A 22,998-nucleotide genomic window follows, 5' to 3' on the forward strand; every position below is an offset into this window, starting at 1 on the left:
GTACCTTTGAAGCAGAAATGGGTTCGAAGTGCTCATGTTGTAGTGCATTGACCCAAATTCCCAAGTCGGACCAGAGTTCGAATCCCCTTCTGGGTTTTTATTTTGAATTAAAATCCTAGGGCACCACACCCACAGACGACTGAAATTTTAAAGGGCACACGAATTAGAAAAAAACCCTGTCCTTAGCTTGGCCGACTTCAGGAGAAGTGCAGCAGAGGCACTTGGAAAATCAGGCGTGTTTTCTGCCAGGTGGATCTGTCAGGGCGAAGGGAGGTGTTGCGGGAACCCTAGGGTGCCATCTGCACCCCTCATGCAGCTACAGGTCCCGGAGTTCCCTGGGAAGAGGGACTGCCTGTCGGAAATGTGTCTCTAACAACTCTTATATGTAGGGCTGCCTCTGAAGACGGTTTGGAAACTTCAGCTGGTGCAGAATTCAGCGGCCAGGTTGCTCACCAGAGCAAGATGGTTTGAGCATATTGCACCGATCTTGGTCCAACTGCACTGGCTACCAGTTAGTTTCCGGGCTCAATTCCAAGTGCTGGTTTTGACCTATAAAGCCTTGAAACGGCTCAGGACCCCAATCCCTCAAGGACGGCCTCTTTCCATATGAACCTGCCCGGACCCTGAGATCATCTTCTGAGGCCCTTCTTCGTGTGCCCCCTCCTTGAGAGGTCTGGAGGGTGGCAACATGAGAACGGGGCCTTTTCTGCAGTGGCTCCCTGTCTGTGGGATGCTCTCTCTAGGGAAGTTCACCTGGCGCCTTCATTATACACCTTTAGGCACCAGGCAAAAATGTTCCTTTTTAACCAGGCCTTTGGTTGATCTGATGGATATCCTTTGCCCTTTTAAAATGTGGCTCCTTTTGGGGGGGTGTTATTGTTATTGTTTTTATTTTATATATTGTGATCTTTTCTGTGAACTGCCCTGAGACCTTCGGGTATAGGACAGTACATAAATTCAAAATAATAATAATAATAATAATAATAATAATAATATCAACAATATTTTTTTGTTTCAAACTGGCCGATCCCCTTTTTTTGCAATTATATTTATTGATTTTCATATTATATATTTATACATTCTTACAATATTAGCAACCTAAAACTCTCGGGAGTTTTACAGCTCTTGGTACCCTTTGCAAACTGGATTCTCTGGGGGGAGCCATGGCTGTTTAAAGATGTTCTGGGCAGTTTTTTCGTTCTGAAATTCAAATGTTCACAGTCCGCCCTGGGACCTGCTGGCAAAGGGCAGGTCATAAAGTTCGTCGTTGTCATCCGGGTTCCTTTCGGGTGCCCCCTGCCCCATCTGAGCCTGCCTCCCGCCCGCCCCCTCTGCACAAACGTCCTTCTGTTTCGCCTCTCTCCTGGCACGGGGCAGCCTTTCCCACCGAAGGAGCCTGCTGTGTGAGTCTTTCCTCTTTCGCTCCGTGTTCTCTCCAGGCTGCCTCTCCTGCACAAACAGCCCTTATCCCAGCCCCAAGGCACTTCCTGGCTCCGTACAATGAGGGCGTTCTGCTCCTGGCCCGGTTCACTCGGGCCAACACGCAGCTTTCAGTTCCACCGAGGGGTTTGCAGTGTCTCCCCCTTTCAGAGCAGGGTTTTGTGGCACGAAGCGTGTGTTTAAGGAAGCCGCTCTGGAAAAGGGAGTTTTTCTGCACTCTCGGCTCGCGGGAAGGGCCTGCACAAGGCAAGGCTCCTTCGCTGGATCTTACTGACCTTTTGTTTACTTCCATAAATATATATATATATAGAGAGAGAGAGAGAGGGCGGGGGGATGCAGGTAGCGCTGTGGGTTAAACCACAGAGCCTAGGACTTGCTGATCAGAAGGTCGGCGGTTCGAATCCCTGCGACGGGGTGAGTTCCCGTTGCTCGGTCCCAGCTCCTGCCCACCTAGCAGTTCGAAAGCACATCAAAAGTGCAAGTAGATAAATAGGTACTGTTCCGGCGGGAAGGTAAACGGCGCTTCCATGCGCTGCTCTGCATCGCCAGAAGCGGCTTAGTCCTGCTGGCCACATGACCCGGAAGCTGTACGCCGGCTCCCTCGGCCAATAAAGCGAGATGAGTGCCGCAACCCCAGAGTCGGTCACGACTAGACCTAATGGTCAGGGGTACCATTACCTTTACATATATATATATGTATATATAATATATATATATATATATATATATATATATATATATATATATATATATGCTTTCGTAGATTTTCACGGGTACAGGAATGCAGGTTTTGGTGTCCTCGGGTGTCTTCCCGTGTAAAAGTTGGGGTGTCTAGGCGACGTTTCGACGAGGTCTCACTCGTCATCTTCAGGCTGGTGCTTTCGGCTTCTTGTTACTGGAACAGAGCAGGATCTCAGTGTTTGAGTTCCTATAAATACTGTTGAGGAGGTGTGGTGTATAGCCTCCAATGTTCTGGGCAGAGAGGAAGTTCCCAGGCTAGTGTGCCTTTTCTTCTTTTGTTCCTTAATTACTTGAGGGATATCTTGAGTGATTTCTTGAGTGATATCCTGAGTACCACTTAGGTGGGTCATTAGGTGTGGATTAGTTGCTAAAGCCTTTGTGTCTTGACCTCTTGAACTTTGTGAAGAGTTTTTCTGAGAAGATGGCTGTACTGCACTTAGTTGTGCTCTGGCTTGGCTTCGTGTATAGGGGCGAGCTGTGGTTTTGTGGCCTGTGCCAGCCAGATCTGTGTAGGGATTGCAGGGGGGTGCAGCATCCGGAGGTGCCACCATGGTTTGGCTACTGGATGGTGTCTGTAATTTATCTGTGGAGAGGGTCTGGGTTTGGGTCTGGTGTGGTTGATTGGTGATGGCGTTCTGTGTGCCTCTGGATCTGGTGTCAGTTTTTGTGGGGAGGGCTAATTTCCAGATGTCTGGCAAGCGGGATGTGTCGTCACGCTTGTTCATGTTGTGAGGGTGTTTCTCTATCTCGATGGCTTCCATGATTATTCTCTTGTGGTGATGTTCCATGTTAAAGAGCAATTTGGAATCTGCAAAATTAATTTCGTGTCCTGTTTCTTTTCCAACACATGAAAGAAACAGGACACGAAATTAATTTTGCAGATTCCAAATTGCTCTTTAACATGGAACATCACCACAAGAGAATAATCATGGAAGCCATCGAGATAGAGAAACACCCTCACAACATGAACAAGCGTGACGACACATCCCGCTTGCCAGACATCTGGAAATTAGCCCTCCCCACAAAAACTGACACCAGATCCAGAGGCACACAGAACGCCATCACCAATCAACCACACCAGACCCAAACCCAGACCCTCTCCACAGATAAATTACAGACACCATCCAGTAGCCAAACCATGGTGGCACCTCCGGATGCTGCACCCCCCTGCAATCCCTACACAGATCTGGCTGGCACAGGCCACAAAACCACAGCTCGCCCCTATACACGAAGCCAAGCCAGAGCACAACTAAGTGCAGTACAGCCATCTTCTCAGAAAAACTCTTCACAAAGTTCAAGAGGTCAAGACACAAAGGCTTTAGCAACTAATCCACACCTAATGACCCACCTAAGTGGTACTCAGGATATCACTCAAGAAATCACTCAAGATATCCCTCAAGTAATTAAGGAACAAAAGAAGAAAAGGCACACTAGCCTGGGAACTTCCTCTCTGCCCAGAACATTGGAGGCTATACACCACACCTCCTCAACAGTATTTATAGGAACTCAAACACTGAGATCCTGCTCTGTTCCAGTAACAAGAAGCCGAAAGCACCAGCCTGAAGATGACGAGTGAGACCTCGTCGAAACGTCGCCTAGACACCCCAACTTTTACACGGGAAGACACCCGAGGACACCAAAACCTGCATATATATATATATATATATATATATATATATATATATATATATAAAATTTTTATTGATTTTAACATAGAAATTATAAAATGTACCACAAAACGTATCACTTATACAATCTTATTAGACTTCCATCAGCACCTCTGATGATCCACCATTTTAACCACTTCTTATGCATTTCTTAACTTTATATTGCCTTTACATCTCTTAACAAATCATCCTTCCCCTTCTCCATTTTTGCAATACTTTCAATAATACTCCTCACAAAACTTCTTGCAAACCTACAAACGTCGTCTGATCTTCACAAATGCTTTTCAAATAGTCTGTAAATTTACTCCAGTCTTCCGTGAATTTCTGGTCCCACCGGTTTCGAATCCTTCCTGTTAGTTTATCTAGTTCTGCATAGTCCATTAACTTCATCCTCCGTTCTTCAATTGTTGGTAATTCTTCTTGCTTCCATTTTTGGGCCAGTAATATTTTTGCTGCTGTTATTGCATATAAAAAGAGCTTATATTCCTTTCTGTTTATATCACTCCCAACAATGCCCAGTAAAAATGCTTCTGGTTTCTTTATAAATGTATATTTCAACATTTTTTTCATCTCATTATATATCATCTCCCAGAAGCATTTCACCTTTTTACATTCCCACCACATGTGATAGAATGTTCCCTCTTTTTCTTTACATTTCCAACATTTATTACTGACTTTATACATTTTCACTAACTTGACAGGTGTACTATACCATCTATACATCATTTTCATCACATTTTCTTTTAGGGCATTGCATGCAGTAAATTTTAAACCTTCTTTCCATAATTTTAAACCTTCTTTCCATAATTTTAAACCTTCTTTCCGTAATTTTAAACCTTCTTTCCATAATTTTACCCAATCGCTCAGCTGTATATTATACCCAAAATCTTTGGCCCAGTGAATCATAACCAACTTAACCTCCTCGTCCTTCAAATGCCATTCAAGCAGCAATTTATACATTTTAGACAAAATTTTAGAATCATGAGCTTTTGTATACTTCCAGGCGGCACCGAGGGGAGCGCCAGAAGAGCTCTGCCATATCGGACCCAAAGGCCCAACTAGTCCAGCGCTCTGTTCTTGCAGACGCCAAACAGACGGCCATGGGGTCTGTTTCAAGCAGGAACTGGGGGGAGCAGCGCTCGCCCCACCTGCCTGCGATTCCCTCAAGGGTGTTCAGAAGCATACAAGCAACACCCGGTTTTCACGGGGGCTGTGTTGTTCCAGGTCCTGGTGCCCTTGCTTGAAATTGCGTGAAATTGGACACCCATCAAAAAAGCCTGCAAACACCCCGTTCTGCCCTTTCAATGACCTTTCAGTGACATCTTTATGACATTTCCGAGTCATTTCTGGGTTCGGTGCTGCATACCTTTGTGCGATCGCACCTGAAACAGGAGTTGCCTATATTAGTATTAGTACAGTGGTACCTCGGGTTAAGAACTTAATTTGTTCTGGAGATCCGTTCTTAACCTGAAACTGTTCTGAACCTGAAGCACCACTTTAGCTAATGGGGCCTCCTGCTGCTGCCGCGCCACCAGAGCATGATTTCTGTTCTCATCCTGAAGCAAAGTTCTTAACCCGAGGTACTATTTCTGGGTTAGCAGAGTGTGTAACCTCAAGCGTCTGTAACGTGAAGCGTATGTGTCAGGGGTTCAGGAGCAGAGGCGAGGGCAAGGGAGGAAACAGAGAGCGAGGGGGAGGAGTCCAAAGAAAGGATGAGTGATGACGACGACCCGAGATCTCCGAGTCTTTCCAGTGAATCGGAAGATTCACAGAAAGGAGCGCCAGTGGCCAGAGCAAAGGGGGGGCCTAGGGGGACACCCCAGGAGGAAGGGACCAGCGGGGGTTCAGAGGGCAGCAGTTGGAAATCGGGGCCAGCGTCCCCACCAGAGCGCAGTGGAGAGGAAGGACGTCAGGGATCGAGCCCTGGCAGATCGCAGCAGGGAGGAGGGCATGAGTCAGGAGTGACCACGCCCCCATCGGGGAGCGAAGAAACGGTCAAGCGGAAAGTGGAAGGCTGGGCGCGCACGCCAAGTTCAAATGCACAGGAAGGCGGCGCAGTAAGCAGCCCGGAAAGGGAGCCAGGTCCTAAAGCCCAACGCAAGGAGACAGGAGGGTCCGGGGGGTCAGCGTCAGAGGAGTCCCAGAGGGAGGAGACCACGGGGGGCAGAGGGACCCAGAGAAGGACGGTCAGGCGGAAGAGGTGGAGTAAGGCGAGGATATTAAGTTGGTGTACGAGGGGCGGAGATTCAGACGGAGCTTCGCCGGTCTAGCCATAAGACGTAGAGTTGCACGCAGCAGCTTGGAAATGGAAACTGTAACTCAATAAAGACTTTTATAAAGCGAACGCTGGCTAGCGTGATCCTCTGTGAGCTGGGATCGGGGAGCAGCTCTGACAGTATGTATAGAATGTTTAATCGGCCAAAGGCCTGGTTATAAAGGAACATTTACAGAGAGACTGTCTCCAACAAGGAAAGGCAGAAGATAGTCAGCATAGCTAGTAGACATTGATAGCCATCTCCTCTATGGACGTGTCTCGTTCTCATTTGACACCACCTAGGTTGGTGGCCGGGGACGTGGGTGGCGCTGTGGTCGAAACCACTGAGCTTCTTGGGCTTGCCGATCAGAAGGTTGGCGGTTCGAATCCGCACAATGGCGTGAGCTCCCATTGTTCAGTCCCAGCTCCAGCCCACCTAGAAGTTCGAAAGCACACCAGTTCAAGTAGATAAATAGGTACCGCTCCGGCGGGAAGGTAAACAGCGTTTCCGCACGCTGCTCTGGTGTCAATGTTCTGTTGCGCCAGATGCGGCTTAGCCATGCTCGCCACATGACCCGGAAGCTGTCTGTGGACAAATGCCGTCTCCCTCGGCCTGTAAAGCGAGATGAGTGCCGCAGCCCCTGTGTCATCTGCGATTGGACTTAACTGTCAGGGGTCCTTTACCTTTACCTTAGGTTGGTGAATATGTACTTTTATGTGTATATATCTGGCCTGAGGGATGCGGGTGGCGCTGTGGGTAAAAGCCTCAGCGCCTAGGGCTTGCCGATCGAAAGGTCGGCGGTTCGAATCCCCGCGGCAGGGTGCGCTCCCGTTGCTCGGTCCCAGCGCCTGCCAACCTAGCAGTGCAAAAGCACCTCCGGGTGCAAGTAGATAAATAGGGACCGCTTACTAGCGGGAAGGTAAACGGCGTTCCGTGTGCTGCGCTGGCTCACCAGAGCAGCGATGTCACGCTGGCCACGTGACCCGAAAGTGTCTCCGGACAGCGCTGGCCCCGGCCTCTTGAGTGAGATGGGTGCACAACCCCAGAGTCTGGCAAGACTGGCCCGTACGGGCAGGGGTACCTTTACCTTTTACCTTTATCTGGCCTGAATCTCCAACATTCAACTTCACTGGGTTCCCCTGACTTCTAGTGTTAACTTAGTGGTGGAAACCTGGTGGCAAAACGCAGGATTTGCCAACTTGTCCCCAGAGCAGCACACAGACAAGCCTTTCACAGGAAGCATCCCTGACGTGCTCCAGCTTAGAACCAGACATATTTAGTATGTTTTGACTGTGGCTTCCTACTTTCACAAAGGCCACCTCTTCTCTCTCTCTCTGCCTGCAGGAACACAGTTTCTTTCGAAGCTATTAATACATCATTTCAGTATTTCGCCCAGCGGAGGCAGTGGGATGAGAGAGAGAGAGAGAGTATTTTTGAAACTGAATTGCAATAAAGCCAGCATAAATCTTTGGCACTTCCTGTTGTGATCTGCTGCACAGCAGAGGAGAGAAGGAAGCAAAACATTTCAGGCCACCAGTTTATTATATATTCATATTCTCTCTCTCTCTCAGTCTCCTCCGGTCCATATATAAATGGTTCTCTTCGAAAAATATCTTGTTGCTCCTGGGATCATTACTACATCTTCATTTGTCAAGTGAAGATGTAGTAACGGTCAGCTCCTCCCTGGAGGGTGTGGTTCTCCTCCAGGGATCTTGTAAAATCAGAGCTGGCATCTTGTCAAAAAGCTCAACTTAAAACAATTCCCCTAGGAATCTCAGGCCAGACCGAGACTTCTGAGTGGGCCCCTCTCTCAGCGAAGGTTCCCTTCCACCTGCCAAGCCCAGTTGCCCACTCCTGTCCGCTCGGAGTAGGCATTAATAAAAAGGAAACTTAAAGAGGTCAGGCAAGCCAAAAGGTTGTTTCCTTATTGTACATCTCACTGGACTGAGCTTGGCTGAAAGGCAGAGTTGGTTATGAAAGCCCCATTTAAAAGGAATAGCAAACAGCAGGGAACCTCTCCGTTAAGCCTGTTTGCACTGGAGCAAAAATGTACCGTATTTTTCACCAGACCACAAGACGCACCTAGTTTTTGGAGGAGGAAAACAAGAAAAAAAATATTCTGAATCTCAGAAGCCAGAACAGCAAGAGGGATCGCTGCGCAGTGAAAGCAGCACTCCCTCTTGCTGTTCTGGCTTCTGGGATAGCTGTGCAGCCTGCATTCGCTCCATAAGACGCACACACATTCCCCCTTACTTTTTAGGAGGGAGAAAGTGAGTCTTATAGAGCAAAAAATACGGTAACTTTGGATTCCTTGATTTTCATAAATACATCTCTCGTATTAGGTAAGTTCTTGCAGGATAAGGCTACTAGCCACAATACAGTGGATGCTCGGGTTGCGGACGTGATCCGTGCAGGATGCATGTTCGCAACCCGCAGCATTCGCAACCCACATCTGCGCACGCGTGGGTTGCGATTCGGCACTTCTGCGCATGCGCAAAGCACGATTTAGCACTTCTGCGCATGCACGACTGCCGAAACCCGGAAGTAACCCGTTCCGGTACTTCCGGGTTTCGGCGGTCTGTAACCTGAAAAAATGCAACCTGAAGCGTCTGTAATCCGAGGTATGGCTGTAGCTGTTTTCTACCTCTTTACTGTTGTAGGCAGTAAATGGGAATCCCAAATAGGAAGAGGCACAATTATGCTCAGCTCCTGCATGTTTTTGCTGAGAACCTAAATATATGTCACAGTGGTCCCAGGCGAGCCACACCGGTGAGCGCATTCCACAAGTGGGGAGCCACCAGGGAAAAGGCCTCGTGTTGCCACTTCCCAGAGCTGGAATAATGATCACAGGGTCTGGGCCGGTTCATATGGGGAGAGACAGTCCCTGAGATGCTGTATAATGTAGCACTTGGAAAATAGAACGAGTTAAGAATGGCGTAAGAGCAGCATTATAATTTTAAGAATGGCAGAAGAGCAGCCTTGGAAATTGTCAATTTAGAACCATTTGTGAACCACTTAATCAACGAGCTCTCGGAGCTGTGTACATAATAATTGCATTGACAAAGCAATCAGAGTAATTAAAACGAGAATCATCAGCTTGCTGTTTCCTACCCTAGCTGAAGATTCGGTTCCCTCCTGCCAACTTCCAGCCCACCTGGCTTTCAAAAGGAATTTCTTGGGTTTCCTAGCGTTTTGCCCTTTTCCATTTAAGATTTTACCAGTCCCACAGGAAGCCGCCTTGCCAACCCGATTCTGATATCCATTTATCTCCTGCGGAGAGCGATAAGCAGATTGCCATGAAAGCAGCCCTTTCCCTCACATGCTGTAAGCTGCTGTTCTCAAATCCCGTCGAAAGGAGAGAGAGAGAGAGAGAGAGCTGTTGGGTACGCATATGGAGCAGTAACTGAGCAGTTCAGAAATTGGCAGCGGCGATGCCATTACGAAGTGAGCATTTGGGGTGGGTTAGGGGGCTGCTGTTGTTTTTCCTTTGCCTAGTTCTGTCAGATGCTTCAGCTCCTTCGCAAGCAAACACAACGGCTAGCCAGCAGTTGGAGAGCGTTTTGCGGAAACGTCATTCTCTTGTTTTGTGCCACGGGGAGGTTTGGTGATGAAACCAAGGCCACATTCGCACCGTGCATTTAAAGCACTATCGCGTCATTTTGACGGTCAGGGCTTCCCCCCCAAAGGATTCTGGGAACTGTAGTTTGTTACAGGCGCTAAGGGTTGTGAGGAGATCCTCTGTCCTCCTCCCACAGCTAGAATTCCTGATTAACAGCTAATGGAGGATGGATGGTGGCTAACAGATTGAGATTGAATCCTGACAAGACAGAAGTACTATTTTTGGGGGACAGGAGGCTGGTGGATGTGGGGGATTCCCTGGTCCTGAATGGGGTAACTGTGCCCCTGAAGGACCAGCTGCACAGCCTGGGAGTCATTTTGGACTCACAGCTGTCCATGGAGGCACAGGTCAAATCCGTGTGCAGGGCAGCTGTGTACCAGCTCCATCTGGTACGCAGGCTGAGACCCTACCTGCCGCCGAGATCATATAACACCGGTCTTGAAAGACCTACATTGGCTCTCAGTACGTTTCCGAGCACAATTCAAAGTGTTGGTGCTGACCTTTAAAGCCCTAAACGGCCTCAGTCCAGTATATCTGAAGGAGCATCTCCACCCCCATCATTCTACCCGGACACTGAGGTCCAGCGCCGAGGGCCTTCTGGCGGTTCCCTCACTGCGAGAAGCCAAGTTACAGGGAACCAGGCACAGGGCCTTCTCGGTGGTGGCACCCGCCCTGTGGAACGCCCTCCTATCAGACGTCAAAGAGAGCAACAACTACCAGACTTTTAGAAGACATCTGAAGGCAGCCCTGTTTAGGGAAGCTTTTAATGTTTGATGTACTACAGTATTTTAATATTTTTTTGGAAGCCGCCCAGAGTGGCTGGGGAAGCCCAGCCAGATGGGTGGGGTATAAATAATAAATAATAATAATTATTATTATTATTATTATTCTGGGAATTGTAGTTCTCTGGGGGCAATAGGCGTCTCCTAACATCTCTCATCAATCTTAACAGACTCCTGTTCCCCTCATGGAGCTACAATTCCCAGAGTGGGTTAACAACTGATCCTTCTTCCAGGGAACTCTGGGAATTTTAGCTCTGTGAGGGGCAAGGGGTGCCGGCTGGCTGGTGCTCATGGGAGTTGTAGTCCAAAACATCTAAAAAGCAGCTCTAGCATGCAATATTCTTACCGCCTTCTCAAAACTGCAACTCTCTTGTTTTGCAGGAGTAAGCCATGGCAGTAAGAACATTTCCAAATTGGTTAAACTTCATCTCTAGGTCCTGCTGTGATCTTTAAGACCTCCGAGTATAGGGCGGTATATAAATTCTAACAGCAACAACAACAACCCAGATTTATTTCTTGCAACACTAATATGCACACCAAGTTCCTGTTGAGAGAGAAACATTTTTTAAGGCTGCCCCACAATTGGGAAACCCATTGTAGGTGGGAATGCTGGAGGTTTGGCAAAGGCTGAGCTACTATTATTTTTTAAAAAAATAAAAAATTCAGATGACCTGATATTTCTGGCAAATGTTCCAAATTTCCCCCCAGAAACCTCAACTTTCTGCCCCCAAAGTAACGGTGCTATACGACTGCTGAAAGTGGTCTGATTCTCACAACTCCTGCTACAGTAAGCCAGTAAGAGCTGTTTGACAGTGGAATTTGCTGCCAAGGAGTGTGGTGGAGTCTCCTTCTTTGGAGGTCTTTCTTTGGGACGCAGGTGGCGCTGTGGGTTAAAGCCTCAGCACCTAGGACTTGCCGATCGAAAGGTTGGCGGTTCAAATCCCTGCGGCGGGGTGCGCTCCTGTCGTTCGGTCCCAGCGCCTGCCAACCTAGCAGTTCGAAAGCACCTTCGGGTGCAAGTAGATAAATAGGGACCGCTTACTAGCGGGAAGGTAAACGGTGTTCCGTGTGCTGCGCTGGCTTGCCAGAGCAGCGATGTCACGCTGGCCACGTGACCCAGAAGTGTCTGCGGACAGCGCTGGCTCCCGGCCTATAGAGTGAGATGAGCGCACAACCCTAGAGTCTGGCAAGACTGGCCCGTACGGGCAGGGGTACCTTTACTTTAAGCAGAGGCTTGACAACCATATGTCAGGAGTGCTCTGATGGTGTTTCCTGCTTGGCAGGGGGTTGGACTCGATGGCCCTTGTGGTCTATTCCAACTCTATGATTCTATGATTCTAATTACTCCTGAAGAGGTAGCTATATTTTCTGCAATACACTACTAACCAGTTTCCCTTTGGGGAATGATGTGATGGTTAGGGGAGATAAGTCTTGGTAGGCAATGGGTGGTAGTCATATATGCAGGGATGGCGTGCATCGCTTCGCCACAGGGTCCTGCGAGATTTCGGCAAGATTTCAGCAAGATCTCGCCAGAAATTAGCGCTGATTTCAGTGTGCCTTCTTCACCTGCGAGGGGGGCTTCAGATTACAGGGGAATGAATGGCAAGGCCAGAAGCTGATTTTTTTCAGATACCTAGACAACAGCAAGGACCAGAATCAGGCCACAGGTACTCAGCAATCCAAATCTGGCAGCAGATTCTCACTGCCTGGTTTGCACATATCAACAAACCATGGGTTATTAAAGCACGGCTTTGTGTTATGTGTGAACCTACGGTACGTTGTTTGCTTACAAACCTTGGTTTGTTTCAACTATGGCTTGGCATTCCGTGGGAACCTAGCCGCCTTCCTTAATACTATGGTTTGTTTGGCCACCCCAACCCAGATGCTCGCCAGGCTATAATGGCAAGAGCAACTGGAAAAGACAAGCCTCAGTTTGTAGGACAACCTGTGGTTTGTGAAACCTACTGCTGTACCTCCACCATAACTGGCGGCATCGGAAGAAGAAGAAGAAGAAGAAGAAGAAGAGGAGGAGGAGTTTGGATTTGATATCCCGCCTTTCTCTCCCTTTAAGGAGTCTCAAAGCGGCTCACATTCTCCTTTCCCTTCCTCCCCCACAACAAACACTCTGTGAGGTGAGTGAGGCTGAGAGACTTCAGAGAAGTGTGACTGGCCCAAGGTCACCCAGCAGCTGCATGTGGAGGAGCGGAGAGGCAAACCCGGTTCCCCAGATTACGAGACTACCGCTCTTAACCACTACACCACACTGGCTCTCCATGCATGAAACCCGTTGCGTATTAAAACATCGGTTTCTAAAATTGCCTGCTGCGTTTTCTTGGCAACCGGCATTTCCTCCCCAATTACTCAGTTCAAAAGCAATATTGTCCTTTTGGTTTTATTTGTTTTTCCCTTTTAGAGTACACAGCTGCAGAATGATAATTTTAACTGAGGAACCGCTCCCCCATCCCACCCCACCCCCCAAATACACACACATTCATACATCTCCTACTATTGGCATGTATATTTCGGAGAGGTTGGAATTTGCATATTTGATTCCGCTTGAATAATATATCAGCCAAAACAAGGGTTTAAAGAGCAGGCCGGGAAGAGACAAGAGGTGGGCTGGCATTTGACAGCCTGGTTGTTTCAAGGCTGCCAACAGGGAGGGACAGGCGAGCCCCCCATTGCGTGTGTGCGGGGGGCAGTTGCTTGTTAAGAGGGGCTGCCACAGAGCCAGTGTTGTGCACACTCACACACCCCAGTTTCCTAGTTCTAGAAAGCTATGCATGAAACCTGTCATTTGTCTACAGGGGTCAGCAACCTTTTTCCAGCAGGGGGCCGGTCCACTGTCCCTCAGACCTTGTGGGCGGCCGAACTATATTCTGGGGAAAAATATGAATGAATTCCTATGCCCCACAAATAACCCAGAGATGCATTTAAAATAAAAGGACACATTCTACTCGTGGAAAAACACGCTGACCATCTGCAGGCCGGATTGAGAAGGCGATTGGGCTGGATCCGGCCCCTGGGCCTTAGTTTGTCTACAATTAAAGCACAGACTGATGTCTTCATGTGACTTCCAAAACAGGATTGATTTATTATTATTATTATTATTATTATTATTATTATTATTATTTATACCCCGCCCATCTGGCTGGGTTTCCCCAGCCACTCTGGGCGGCTTCCAGCAAAACACTAAAATACAACAACCTATTAAACATTAAAAGCTTCCCTAAACCGTGGTTCTCAACCTGTGGGTCCCCAGATATTGTTGGACTACAACTCCCATCATCCCTAGCTAGCAAGGCTAGAGATCAGGGATGATGGGAGTTGTAGTCCAACAACATCTGGGGCCCACAGGTTGAGAACTGCTGGATTAACAGTTTCTCTCATTGGGGATGGCATTGCTGGCATCTGATTGGTCCTAGAACAATGCAGCAGTCTGATTGGTCCACAGGAGCCACCCAATCCAGCTCCAGGTGGAAGGGAATCCGCAACCTGATTGGCCTACAGGAGAATCCCGGAATTAGCCAATCACGTGCAGCCCATTGTGTAAATAATGTATATAAAGCAGACATTCTGGGGGAACCTCCATTCCTCCTCACCACTATGAGCTGAATGAAGAGCATGAAATCTACTCTCGACTACAAGTATATTCCAACCCTCTTATGCCATCACTTCAAAACTGTATTCTCTCATTCCTTCTGTTGCTCATATTTCGAATCCTGCTTGCGACTTCACCATACTATAACATTCCCTTAAATAGCCGGAGAGGGGTTTCCATTCTTGCCCAGAGATAGTCCTGACTTTTGCACCGTAGGCGGTGTTCCAGCCATACGCGAGAGGCATTCTTGCGACCCAAAGACACGTTCCGGGCAGGGAAAAGCACTTGAGGAAGATGTGGATTGGGGCCAGGCAGAGTTGGGTAGCCAGGACAAGGGCATGGCGTGGGCAGAGACCCCAGGGCCATAGAGAGAGGCTTCGAGGACCACATTGGGTCCCTGAACCAGAGGGTCCCCATCCCTGTCCTCAGTACACAAGAACCTTACCACTAGGCCTTGTTGATTTCACTTGCAGGGGAAGCTTAGCGAGTGGCAGATTTTTGCACCCGCATGATTGCTCTTTTCTATTATTCCCCGTCGTTTTATTTTAGCAACTGCTGTGGCACCGGCCATCTGTCTGTACTCTGGGAGCTTTACGTCTTCCGTGGAAAGGGTTGCACTGCCGGAACAGCTCTTACCGCCAGAAAGTTCTTCCTGATGTTGAGTCGGAATATCCTTCCTTGTAATTTCATAGAATAGAATCATAGAATCATAGAGTTGGAAGAGACCACAAGGGCCATCGAGTCCAACCCCCTGCCAAGCAGGAAACACCACCAGAGCACTCCTGACATATGGTTGTCAAGCCTCTGCTTAAAGACCCCCAAAGAAGGAGACTCCACCACACTCCTTGGCAGCAAATTCCACTGTCAAGCAGCTCTTGCTGTCAAGAAGTTCTTCCTAATGTTTAGGTGGAATCTTCTTTCTTGTAGTTTGGATCCATTGCTCCGTGTCCGCTTCTCTGGAGCAGCAGAAAACAACCTTTCTCCCTCCTCTATATGACATCCTTTTATAGATTTGAACATGGCTATCATATCACCCCTTAACCTCCTCTTCTCCAGGCTAAACATGCCCAGCTCCCTTAGCCGTTCCTCATAAGGCATCGTTTCCAGGCCTTTGACCATTTTGGTTGCCCTCCTCTGGACACGTTCCAGTTTGTCAGTGTCCTTCTTGAACTGTGGTGCCCAGAACTGGATACAGTACTCCAGGTGAGGTCTGACCAGAGCAGAATACAGTGGCACTATTACTTCCCTTGATCTAGATGCTATCCTCCTATTGATGCAGCCCAGAATTGCATTGGCTTTTTTAGCTGCAAAAAATCCATCGTTTCGGGTCCTGGCAGTTTGCTCCATCTTCCAGCCCTTTAGATCAGGCATAGGCAAACGCGGCCCTCCAGATGTTTTGGGACTACAACTCCCATCATCCCTAGCTAACAGGACCAGTGGTAAGGGATGATGGGAATTGTAGTCTCAAAACATCTGGAGGGCCGAGTTTGGGGGTGCCTGCTTTAGATACTTGAAGATGACTCTCACGTCGCCTCTCAGTCTTCTCTTTCGTCGTCTCCTTCAACCGTTCCTCATAAGGATTGAGCAAGGATCTTACAGACAGGGATGGGCCAAGGCAAGGATGGAGATGGGGTCAGGGGCTGAGGCGAAGCCCCCAAGAAAGCAGGTGGTGGAGGAAACCAGGGACAAGGGCAAGGGAAGCGGATCGGGCCCACTCAGTCACCTGCTCATCTACAGGTTATATTTCCATCTCCTCTTCAAATTGCCTATCAGTGCAGCAAGCTTTTGAGTTTAACGGAACTCCTCCTCAGACAAAATGAGTATTTGGAGCACCAAGAGGAATTGAGTAAGCCAATTCTAGGGCCCGTTTTTCCTTTCAGTCCAGAGACAAATTCCACACCAGACACCGAAAGCCCTATTAATTCTGTTTTCAACGGCAATGGCTCTTCCCCCACCCGCACAAGAATCCTGGCAACTGTGGTTTGCTGAAGGTGCTGAGACTCGTTAGGAGAAAGCTACAATTCCCAGAGTTCCCTGGGAAGAGGGGTTGCTTGTTAGACCACTTTGGGCATCGTAAGTCTGTGAGGGCAAAGGGATAGGAGTCCCTTAAGGTTGCGGAGAGTTGCTAGGAGACCCCTGTTCCCCTCAGAGAGCTGCAATTCCCTTGGAAGAGGTGCTGGTTGTTAAACCACTCTGGGATAAGATAAAACTTTATTCGCATTAGCCAGTGGCCATAGCAACAGTAAAACATCACAGTATACGCAGAAAAGGAAATTTGAGATTAGAGCACAATTTAATAGTACGCACCCCGGAAATGATCTCTTTCAGCTTCTGCCTTCTGGAAGAAGGTATAGGGTTATAAAGGCCAGGACTAGCCACCTGAGAAACAGTTTCTACACAAATGCAATTCTGGTTCTATACGCAGCATAAGGGGTCTTTATAGTATAAAAGGTAAAGGTACCCCTGCCCGTACGGGCCAGTCTTGCCAGACTCTAGGGTTGTGCGCTCATCTCACTCTATAGGCTGGGAGCCAGCACTGTCCGCAGACACTTCCGGGTCACGTGGCCAGCGTGACAAGCTGCATTTGGCGAGCCAGCGCAGCACACGGAACGCCGTTTACCTTCCCGCTAGTAAGCGGTCCCTATTTATCTACTTGCACCCAGGGGTGCTTTCGAACTGCTAGGTTGGCAGGCGCTGGGACCGAATGATGGGAGCGCACCCCGCCGAGGGGATTCGAACCGCCGACCATGCGATCGGCAAGTCCTAGGCACTGAGGTTTTACCCACAGCGCCACCCGCGTCCCTAGCTCTATAGTATAGTGTATTTTAAAATGGGGTTTCAGAGTTTTTAGGGGGGGGGTTGAATGTTTTATGTAGCTTTTCAATTTCATTGTTCTGCATGGGACAATGACAATAAAGATATCGCATATCGTATATATCGTATATCGTAAAGTCCTGAATCAGCCGTCAGTTAGTGGCCCTTATTCTGAACCCCTCTGGGAATTGTAGCTCCAGCGGGCGTCTCCTAACACCTCAAACTACACTTCCCAGGATTCACTGGGCGAAGCCGCGGCGGTCCACCCGTTGCTCCATCTTGCGCCTCTGGGTCTGGCAGAGCGACCGAAGCGTCTGGGGCGGAGGGGGTGGCAGTGGTGAGCAAATACCTTGTTTTAATTTTCTGTTCCCTGCTTTTTTTTTGTTTCAGTTCTCTCGAGCCAGACCCACCACAGCCCTTTGAAACGGTCTGTGTCCCTTACCCCGCCCATGAGCGTCCCCAACCAGCCCCTAGGACACGGGTGGCTGTCACATGAGGACTTGCGAGCTAGAGGACCCCAAGGCATCCCTTCCGATCACGCCCCCCTGTCTCCTCAAAGCAGTGTAGCCTCTTCGGGAAGTGGTGGGAGCGAACACTTAGAAGATCAGAACTCTGCGCGTAACACATTCCAGGAAGAAGGGAGTGGTATGAAAGGTGAGTGGCGAGAAAACCAGGTTTCCCCGTCCTCCTCCTGTTCGCGTAATATTCAGCCACTTATTATTGAAGGGAAGTGCGTGGAACACATAGCTGTCAACTTACAGATTTGAAAATAAGGGACCTGCAGCCTTGAAAATAAGGGACCAGCAGCCAAAATAAGGGACCTGCGGCCTCACCTGTTCCAGGCACTCCAGTCTTCCTGTCCTCCTGCAGACTGGTCAAACTCATGCTGGGTAGCTTCGAGAACACTGTCCAACCAACTTTGTAACCAGAGGTTCAGCTGAATAGAATCTGAATCACATGCACCACAAGGCCTATGCAGCCTCAACTTAAGATGGCTCCCCGGCCTGGCCTTGCACTGCAAAGTTTGCAGCAGCACATGCAACAAAATGGCGTCCAGCATTCAAAAACCTCCTCAGCTTGCATTAACTAGCCACACACAAGGCATGCAACCTCCACCCCCCAATCGTTCTTAGACTTCTTATTGGGTGAGCAACACAGCCAAGCAACACAGTTGGAGCCTCCCTCCTCCCTGGCCGGCAGGGAGGAAGGGAGAGGAGCTGCTTCCTTTAAAATTTAAGGGACATCATTTAAGGGACATCCATCAATAAGGGACAGCAGCGGGACATGGTGCTGGTATAAGGGACTGTCCCTTCAAATAAGGGACACTTGACAGCTATGGTGGAACAGGTCTCGGTGTTTCAATTTCTGGGAATGGAGTTGAGAGACGACCTAACCTGGGGAGAAAACAGCAGAGACCTGATGAAGAGAGCACAGCAGAGGTTCTATTTTCTGAGAATCCTCCGGGAAAACAATCTCTCAAAGGACCTGTTGATGGCATTTTACCATTGCACTGTGGAGAGTGTGTTAACTTATGGTCTGTGTGTGTGGTTTGGGAGCTGCATGGTCAGGGGAAAAACAATGCTGTCCAGGGTTGTAAAGATTGCGGAGAGAACAATTGGGTGCACTCTTCCCACCTTAGATCAAATCTACGCTTCCAGGTGCCATAAGAAAGCGGCAGAGATAGCACAGGATAGTGTGCACCCCAGAAATGATCTCTTTCAGCTTCTGCCTTCTGGAAGAAGGTATAGGGTTGTAAAGGCCAGGGACTAGCCACCTGAGAAACAGTTTCTACGCAAATGCAGTTCTGGTTCTAAACGCAGCATAAGGGGTCTCTATTGTATAGTGTATTTAAAAATGGGGTTTCAGAGTTTTTAGGGGTTTTTGAATGTTTTATGTAGTTTTTCAGTTTCATTGTTCTGCATGGGACAAGGACAATAAAGATATCGTATATCGTATAACAGCATAAAGCAGAGCATCCTGCATCAGGACCCCAGTGCTCTCTCGCTCTCCCCTCCAGCGGTTTCCAGAAACTGGTGTTCAGAACTCAGCCAGGTGGGCGGGGTATAAATAATAAAAATTATGACAGTCATTTGCTTCCACCAATGGTGGAGGCAGGGCACGGCCATCAAGGCTTGTGGCCATGCATAGCCTTCGACGACAAAATTTCGTTGAAGTGGAATCACCAAAAAAGAAAGTCAGCAGGAGAGCTGTGAGTTTTAAAACTCCGGTTTCACTTCGTTTCGCTTTTAATTTGTATGCTCCTTTTCTATAGACGAGGTGGTTGGCAAGTTAATCTTTCTTTATGTTAGGGTTGCCTAACAGCCAGATAATGGGTATTGTAGTCCAAAAACAGCTGGGGACCCCGGTTTGAGAAATCCCGGTATGGAAATAACAACAACAACAACAACAACAACAACAACAACAACAACAATTAATTAATTACTATTTATTATTTATACCACAGGGACGCAGGTGGCGCTGTGGGTAAAAGCCTCAGCGCCTAGGGCTTGCCGATCGAAAGGTCGGCGGTTCGAATCCCCGCGGCGGGGTGCGCTCCCGTTGTTCGGTCCCAGCGCCTGCCAACCTAGCAGTTCGAAAGCACCCCCGGGTGCAAGTAGATAAATAGGGACCGCTTACTGGCGGGAAGGTAAACGGCGTTTCCGTGTGTGGCTCTGGCTCGCCAGAGCAGCAATGTCACGCTGGCTACGTGACCCGGAAGTGTCTCCGGACAGCGCTGGTCCCCGGCCTCTTGAGTGAGATGGGCGCACAACCCTAGAGTCTGTCAAGACTGGCCCGTACGGGCAGGGGTACCTTTACCTTTACCTTTATTTATACCACACCCATCTGGCTGGGTTTCCCCAGCCATTCTGGTTAGCTCTCAACAGAATGTTAAAAACACAATAAAGCATCAACCATCAAAAACTTCCCTGAACAGGGCTGCCTTCAGATGTCTTCTAAATGTCAGATAGTTGTTTATTTCCTTAACATTCCTTGATGGCAGGGCGTTCCACAGGGCGGGCGCCACCACCAAAGAGGCCCTCTGCCTGGTTCCCTGTAACCTCACTTCTCGCAGGGAGGGAACAGCCAGAAGGCCCTTGGAGCTGGACCTCAGTGTCCGGGCTGAACGATGGGGGTGGAGACGCTCCTTCGTGTATACAGTGGTACCCCGGGCTACATACGCTTCAGGTTACAGACTCTGCTAACCCAGAAATAGTAACTCGGGTTAAGAACTTTGCTTCAGGATGAGAACAGAAAGTGTTCAGCAGCAGCGCAGCAGCAGGAGGCCCCATTAGCTAAAGTGGTGCTTCAGGTTAAGAACAGTTTCAGGTTAAGAATGGACCTCCAGAACGAATTAAGTACTTAACCCGAGGTACCACTGTACTGGGCTGAGGTCATTTATTTCCTTGACATCTGATGCGAGGGCGTTCCACAGGGTGGGCGCCACCACCGAAAAGGCCCTCTGCCTGGTTCCCTGTAACCTCACTTCTCGTAGGGAGGGAACCGCCAGAAGGCCCTCAGAGCTGGACCTCAGTGTCCGGGCTGAACGATGGGTGTGGAGACGCTCCTTCAGGTCTACTGGGCCGAGGCCGTTTAGGGCTTTAAAGGTCAGCACCAACACTTTGAATTGTGCTCGGAAACGTACCGGGAGCCAATGTAGGTCTTTCAGGACCAGTGTTGCCTCCTTCTCCTGCTTCTAGGTTTCATGAAGGCATCTGATTGGCCGTGACAGGATGATGAACATCTGGACCTTTGGTCTGGTCCAGCAAGCTTCCCTCATGTGATTTGTCTGCATAACTTGCAAGGGTGCAGATTTTTTCCCCCCTTGGCATATGCATATGAATAGGCCTCCCTCTGTTAGAAATACTTTCAGGCTTTCTTAACGGCCTTCCATGTGTTCATCAATCTGTGCTGCCTCAATGGCACGCTCCGTGGAGGTTTTAACCATTCCCATCTGCTGCCTCTTGTCACCAGCCTAGCTCGAAACGGACACTCTCCCTTCTAGTCCGTTGTTTTGTGTTTTCACGAGAGAAGCGGCCTTTTTTGGGCTTGCGCTTTTTTCCTCGTGGCGCCGTTTAAAAGTGGATTAAATTAATTCCCCTAGGAAGCTAGCTGTGTGTGGCTGTTCTCTTTTTAATTTCGACTAAGCAATGCCAGCGTGGACCAGAGATTCTTTTCCAGAAAGGCACCAGAAAGGGGATGTTCAGTACCAAAGACGACACAGCAGGCCTCATAAACCAATCAGTGGACAGCTGCTCATTTGCATTTTATAATTAGCAAAGTTGATGCCACCGAGTAAGTGTTTGTGGACTGTATCCCAGGATGCTTTGTGCCCATGGTGGTCTCTACAGCAACTAAGAAGGAGCAGGGCCAACTGTTATTAACTAGTTAAATTGTTTTATTTATTTATTCATTCGTTTATTTTATTTTATTTACCCCACCCTTTAATCTTCCTGGAAACCATATGAGGGGAGTTAGGCTGCTGCGAGAGTGACTGGCTCTGGGGCATGTAGTTAGAATTGTGGCTGAGCTGCAATTCATCTCACCCAGAGTGTGTCTTTCCTGTAGTTCGGAGTCAAATTCTCACAAATTCAAGCAGTGGTTCTTACAGCACAAAGTGGACATCTTTAGCTTCTCTCGGACCTCTCTGCCTTCTTCATGTCTGTCTGTCAGTCAGTCAGTCACACTGCTACCTTTCCATTTTAATTACCGTATTTTTTGCTCTATAAGACTCACTTTTTCCCTCCTAAAAAGTAAGGGGAAATGTGTGTGCGTCTTAAGGAGCGAATGCAGGCTGCGCAACTATCCCAGAAGCCAGAACAGCAAGAGGGATTGCTGCTTTCACTGCGCAGCGATCCCTCTTGCTGTTCTGGCTTCTGAGATTCAGAATATTTTTTTCCTTGTTTTCCTCCTCCAAAAACTAGGTGTGTCTTGTTGTCTGGTGCGCCTTATAGAGCGAAAAATACGGTATCCATGTTTTGAGAGCAGCTCAAAGAGTCTGGTTGCCAGTGGTGGTGATGGCAGTGCTCAACGGCCCTCCCAACATCTGGGTCGCTGCTGTTTACCAGCAAGGAGAGACCGGAGGCAGCAGGGAGGTCAGCACAGTACAATTGCTCTTCTGGACCCCTTTGGTGCAGCGGTTCTCAACCTGTGGGTCCCCAGATGTTGTTGGACTACAACTCCCATCATCCCTGAGCTCTGGCCTTGCTAGCTAGGGGTGATGGGAGTTGTAGTTCAACAACATCTGGGGACTCACAGGTTGAGAAAGGCTGCTCCATAGCATCTCCTGTTGTTCCCGGGAGCTGTCCCAGGTCCTGCAGTGCCTAGATATCACCAGATGCAATGAAGCCCTCTTGGTGGATCAGTGGAATGCAGTGGACATAGTGTATCTTGATTTCAATAAGGCTTTTGACAAAGTCCCCCGTGATATTCTTGCGAAGAAGCTGGTAAGATCTGGGCTGAACAAGGTAACCGTTAGTTGGATGTGCAGCTGGTTGACTGACTGAACCCAAAGACTAATTAACGGTTGTGGGTTAAACCACAGAGCCTAGGACTTGCCGATCAGAAGGTCGGCGGTTCGAATCCCTGTGACGGGGTGAGCTCCCGTTGCTCGGTCCCTGCTCCTGCCAACCTAGCAGTTCGAAAGCACACCAAAGTGCAAGTAGATAAATAGGTACCACTCCGGCGGGAAGGTAAACGGCGTTTCCGTGCGCTGCTCTGGTTCGCCAGAAGCGGCTTCGTCATGCTGGCCACATGACCCGGAAGCTGTACGCCGGCTCCCTCGGCCAATAAAGCGAGATGAGCGCCGCAACCCCAGAGTCAGTCACGACTGGACCTAATGGTCAGGGGTCCCTTTACCTGTACAGCATCCTGGAAAAAAAGTGACAAGTGGGGTGCCCCACTGGTTCTCGGCCCATGGTTGTTCAGCATATTTATAAACGACTTGGATGGAGGGATTTAGGGGATGCTCATTAAATCTGCAGACGACACCAAACTAGGAGGGGGAGCTAACGCTGCAGAATCGGGACTAACAAAATGAATTTCAATAGGGACAAATGTAAGGTTCTGCACTTAGGAAGGA

The 22,998-nt window shown here is 48.8% G+C and overlaps 1 protein-coding gene across 2 annotated transcripts in view; it reads left to right on the forward strand.

The window, feature by feature from the left end:
• Window positions 1–22,998, forward strand: part of SAMD4A (sterile alpha motif domain containing 4A) — a 135,586-nt gene that overhangs the window by 73,364 nt on the left and 39,224 nt on the right. The window contains exon 4 of one of the 2 annotated variants that reach the window (XM_028726174.2): window positions 17,310–17,573. The exons of the other annotated variant lie outside the window; for it this stretch is intronic. Within the exon in view, the coding sequence (XP_028582007.2) occupies window positions 17,310–17,573 (264 nt within the window). The remainder of the gene's footprint in view (window positions 1–17,309; window positions 17,574–22,998) is intronic. 2 annotated transcript variants of the gene reach the window in all.

Source organism: Podarcis muralis, chromosome 1 (assembly GCF_964188315.1).
Source record: "Podarcis muralis chromosome 1, rPodMur119.hap1.1, whole genome shotgun sequence".
NCBI classification, from domain to species: domain Eukaryota; kingdom Metazoa; phylum Chordata; class Lepidosauria; order Squamata; family Lacertidae; genus Podarcis; species Podarcis muralis.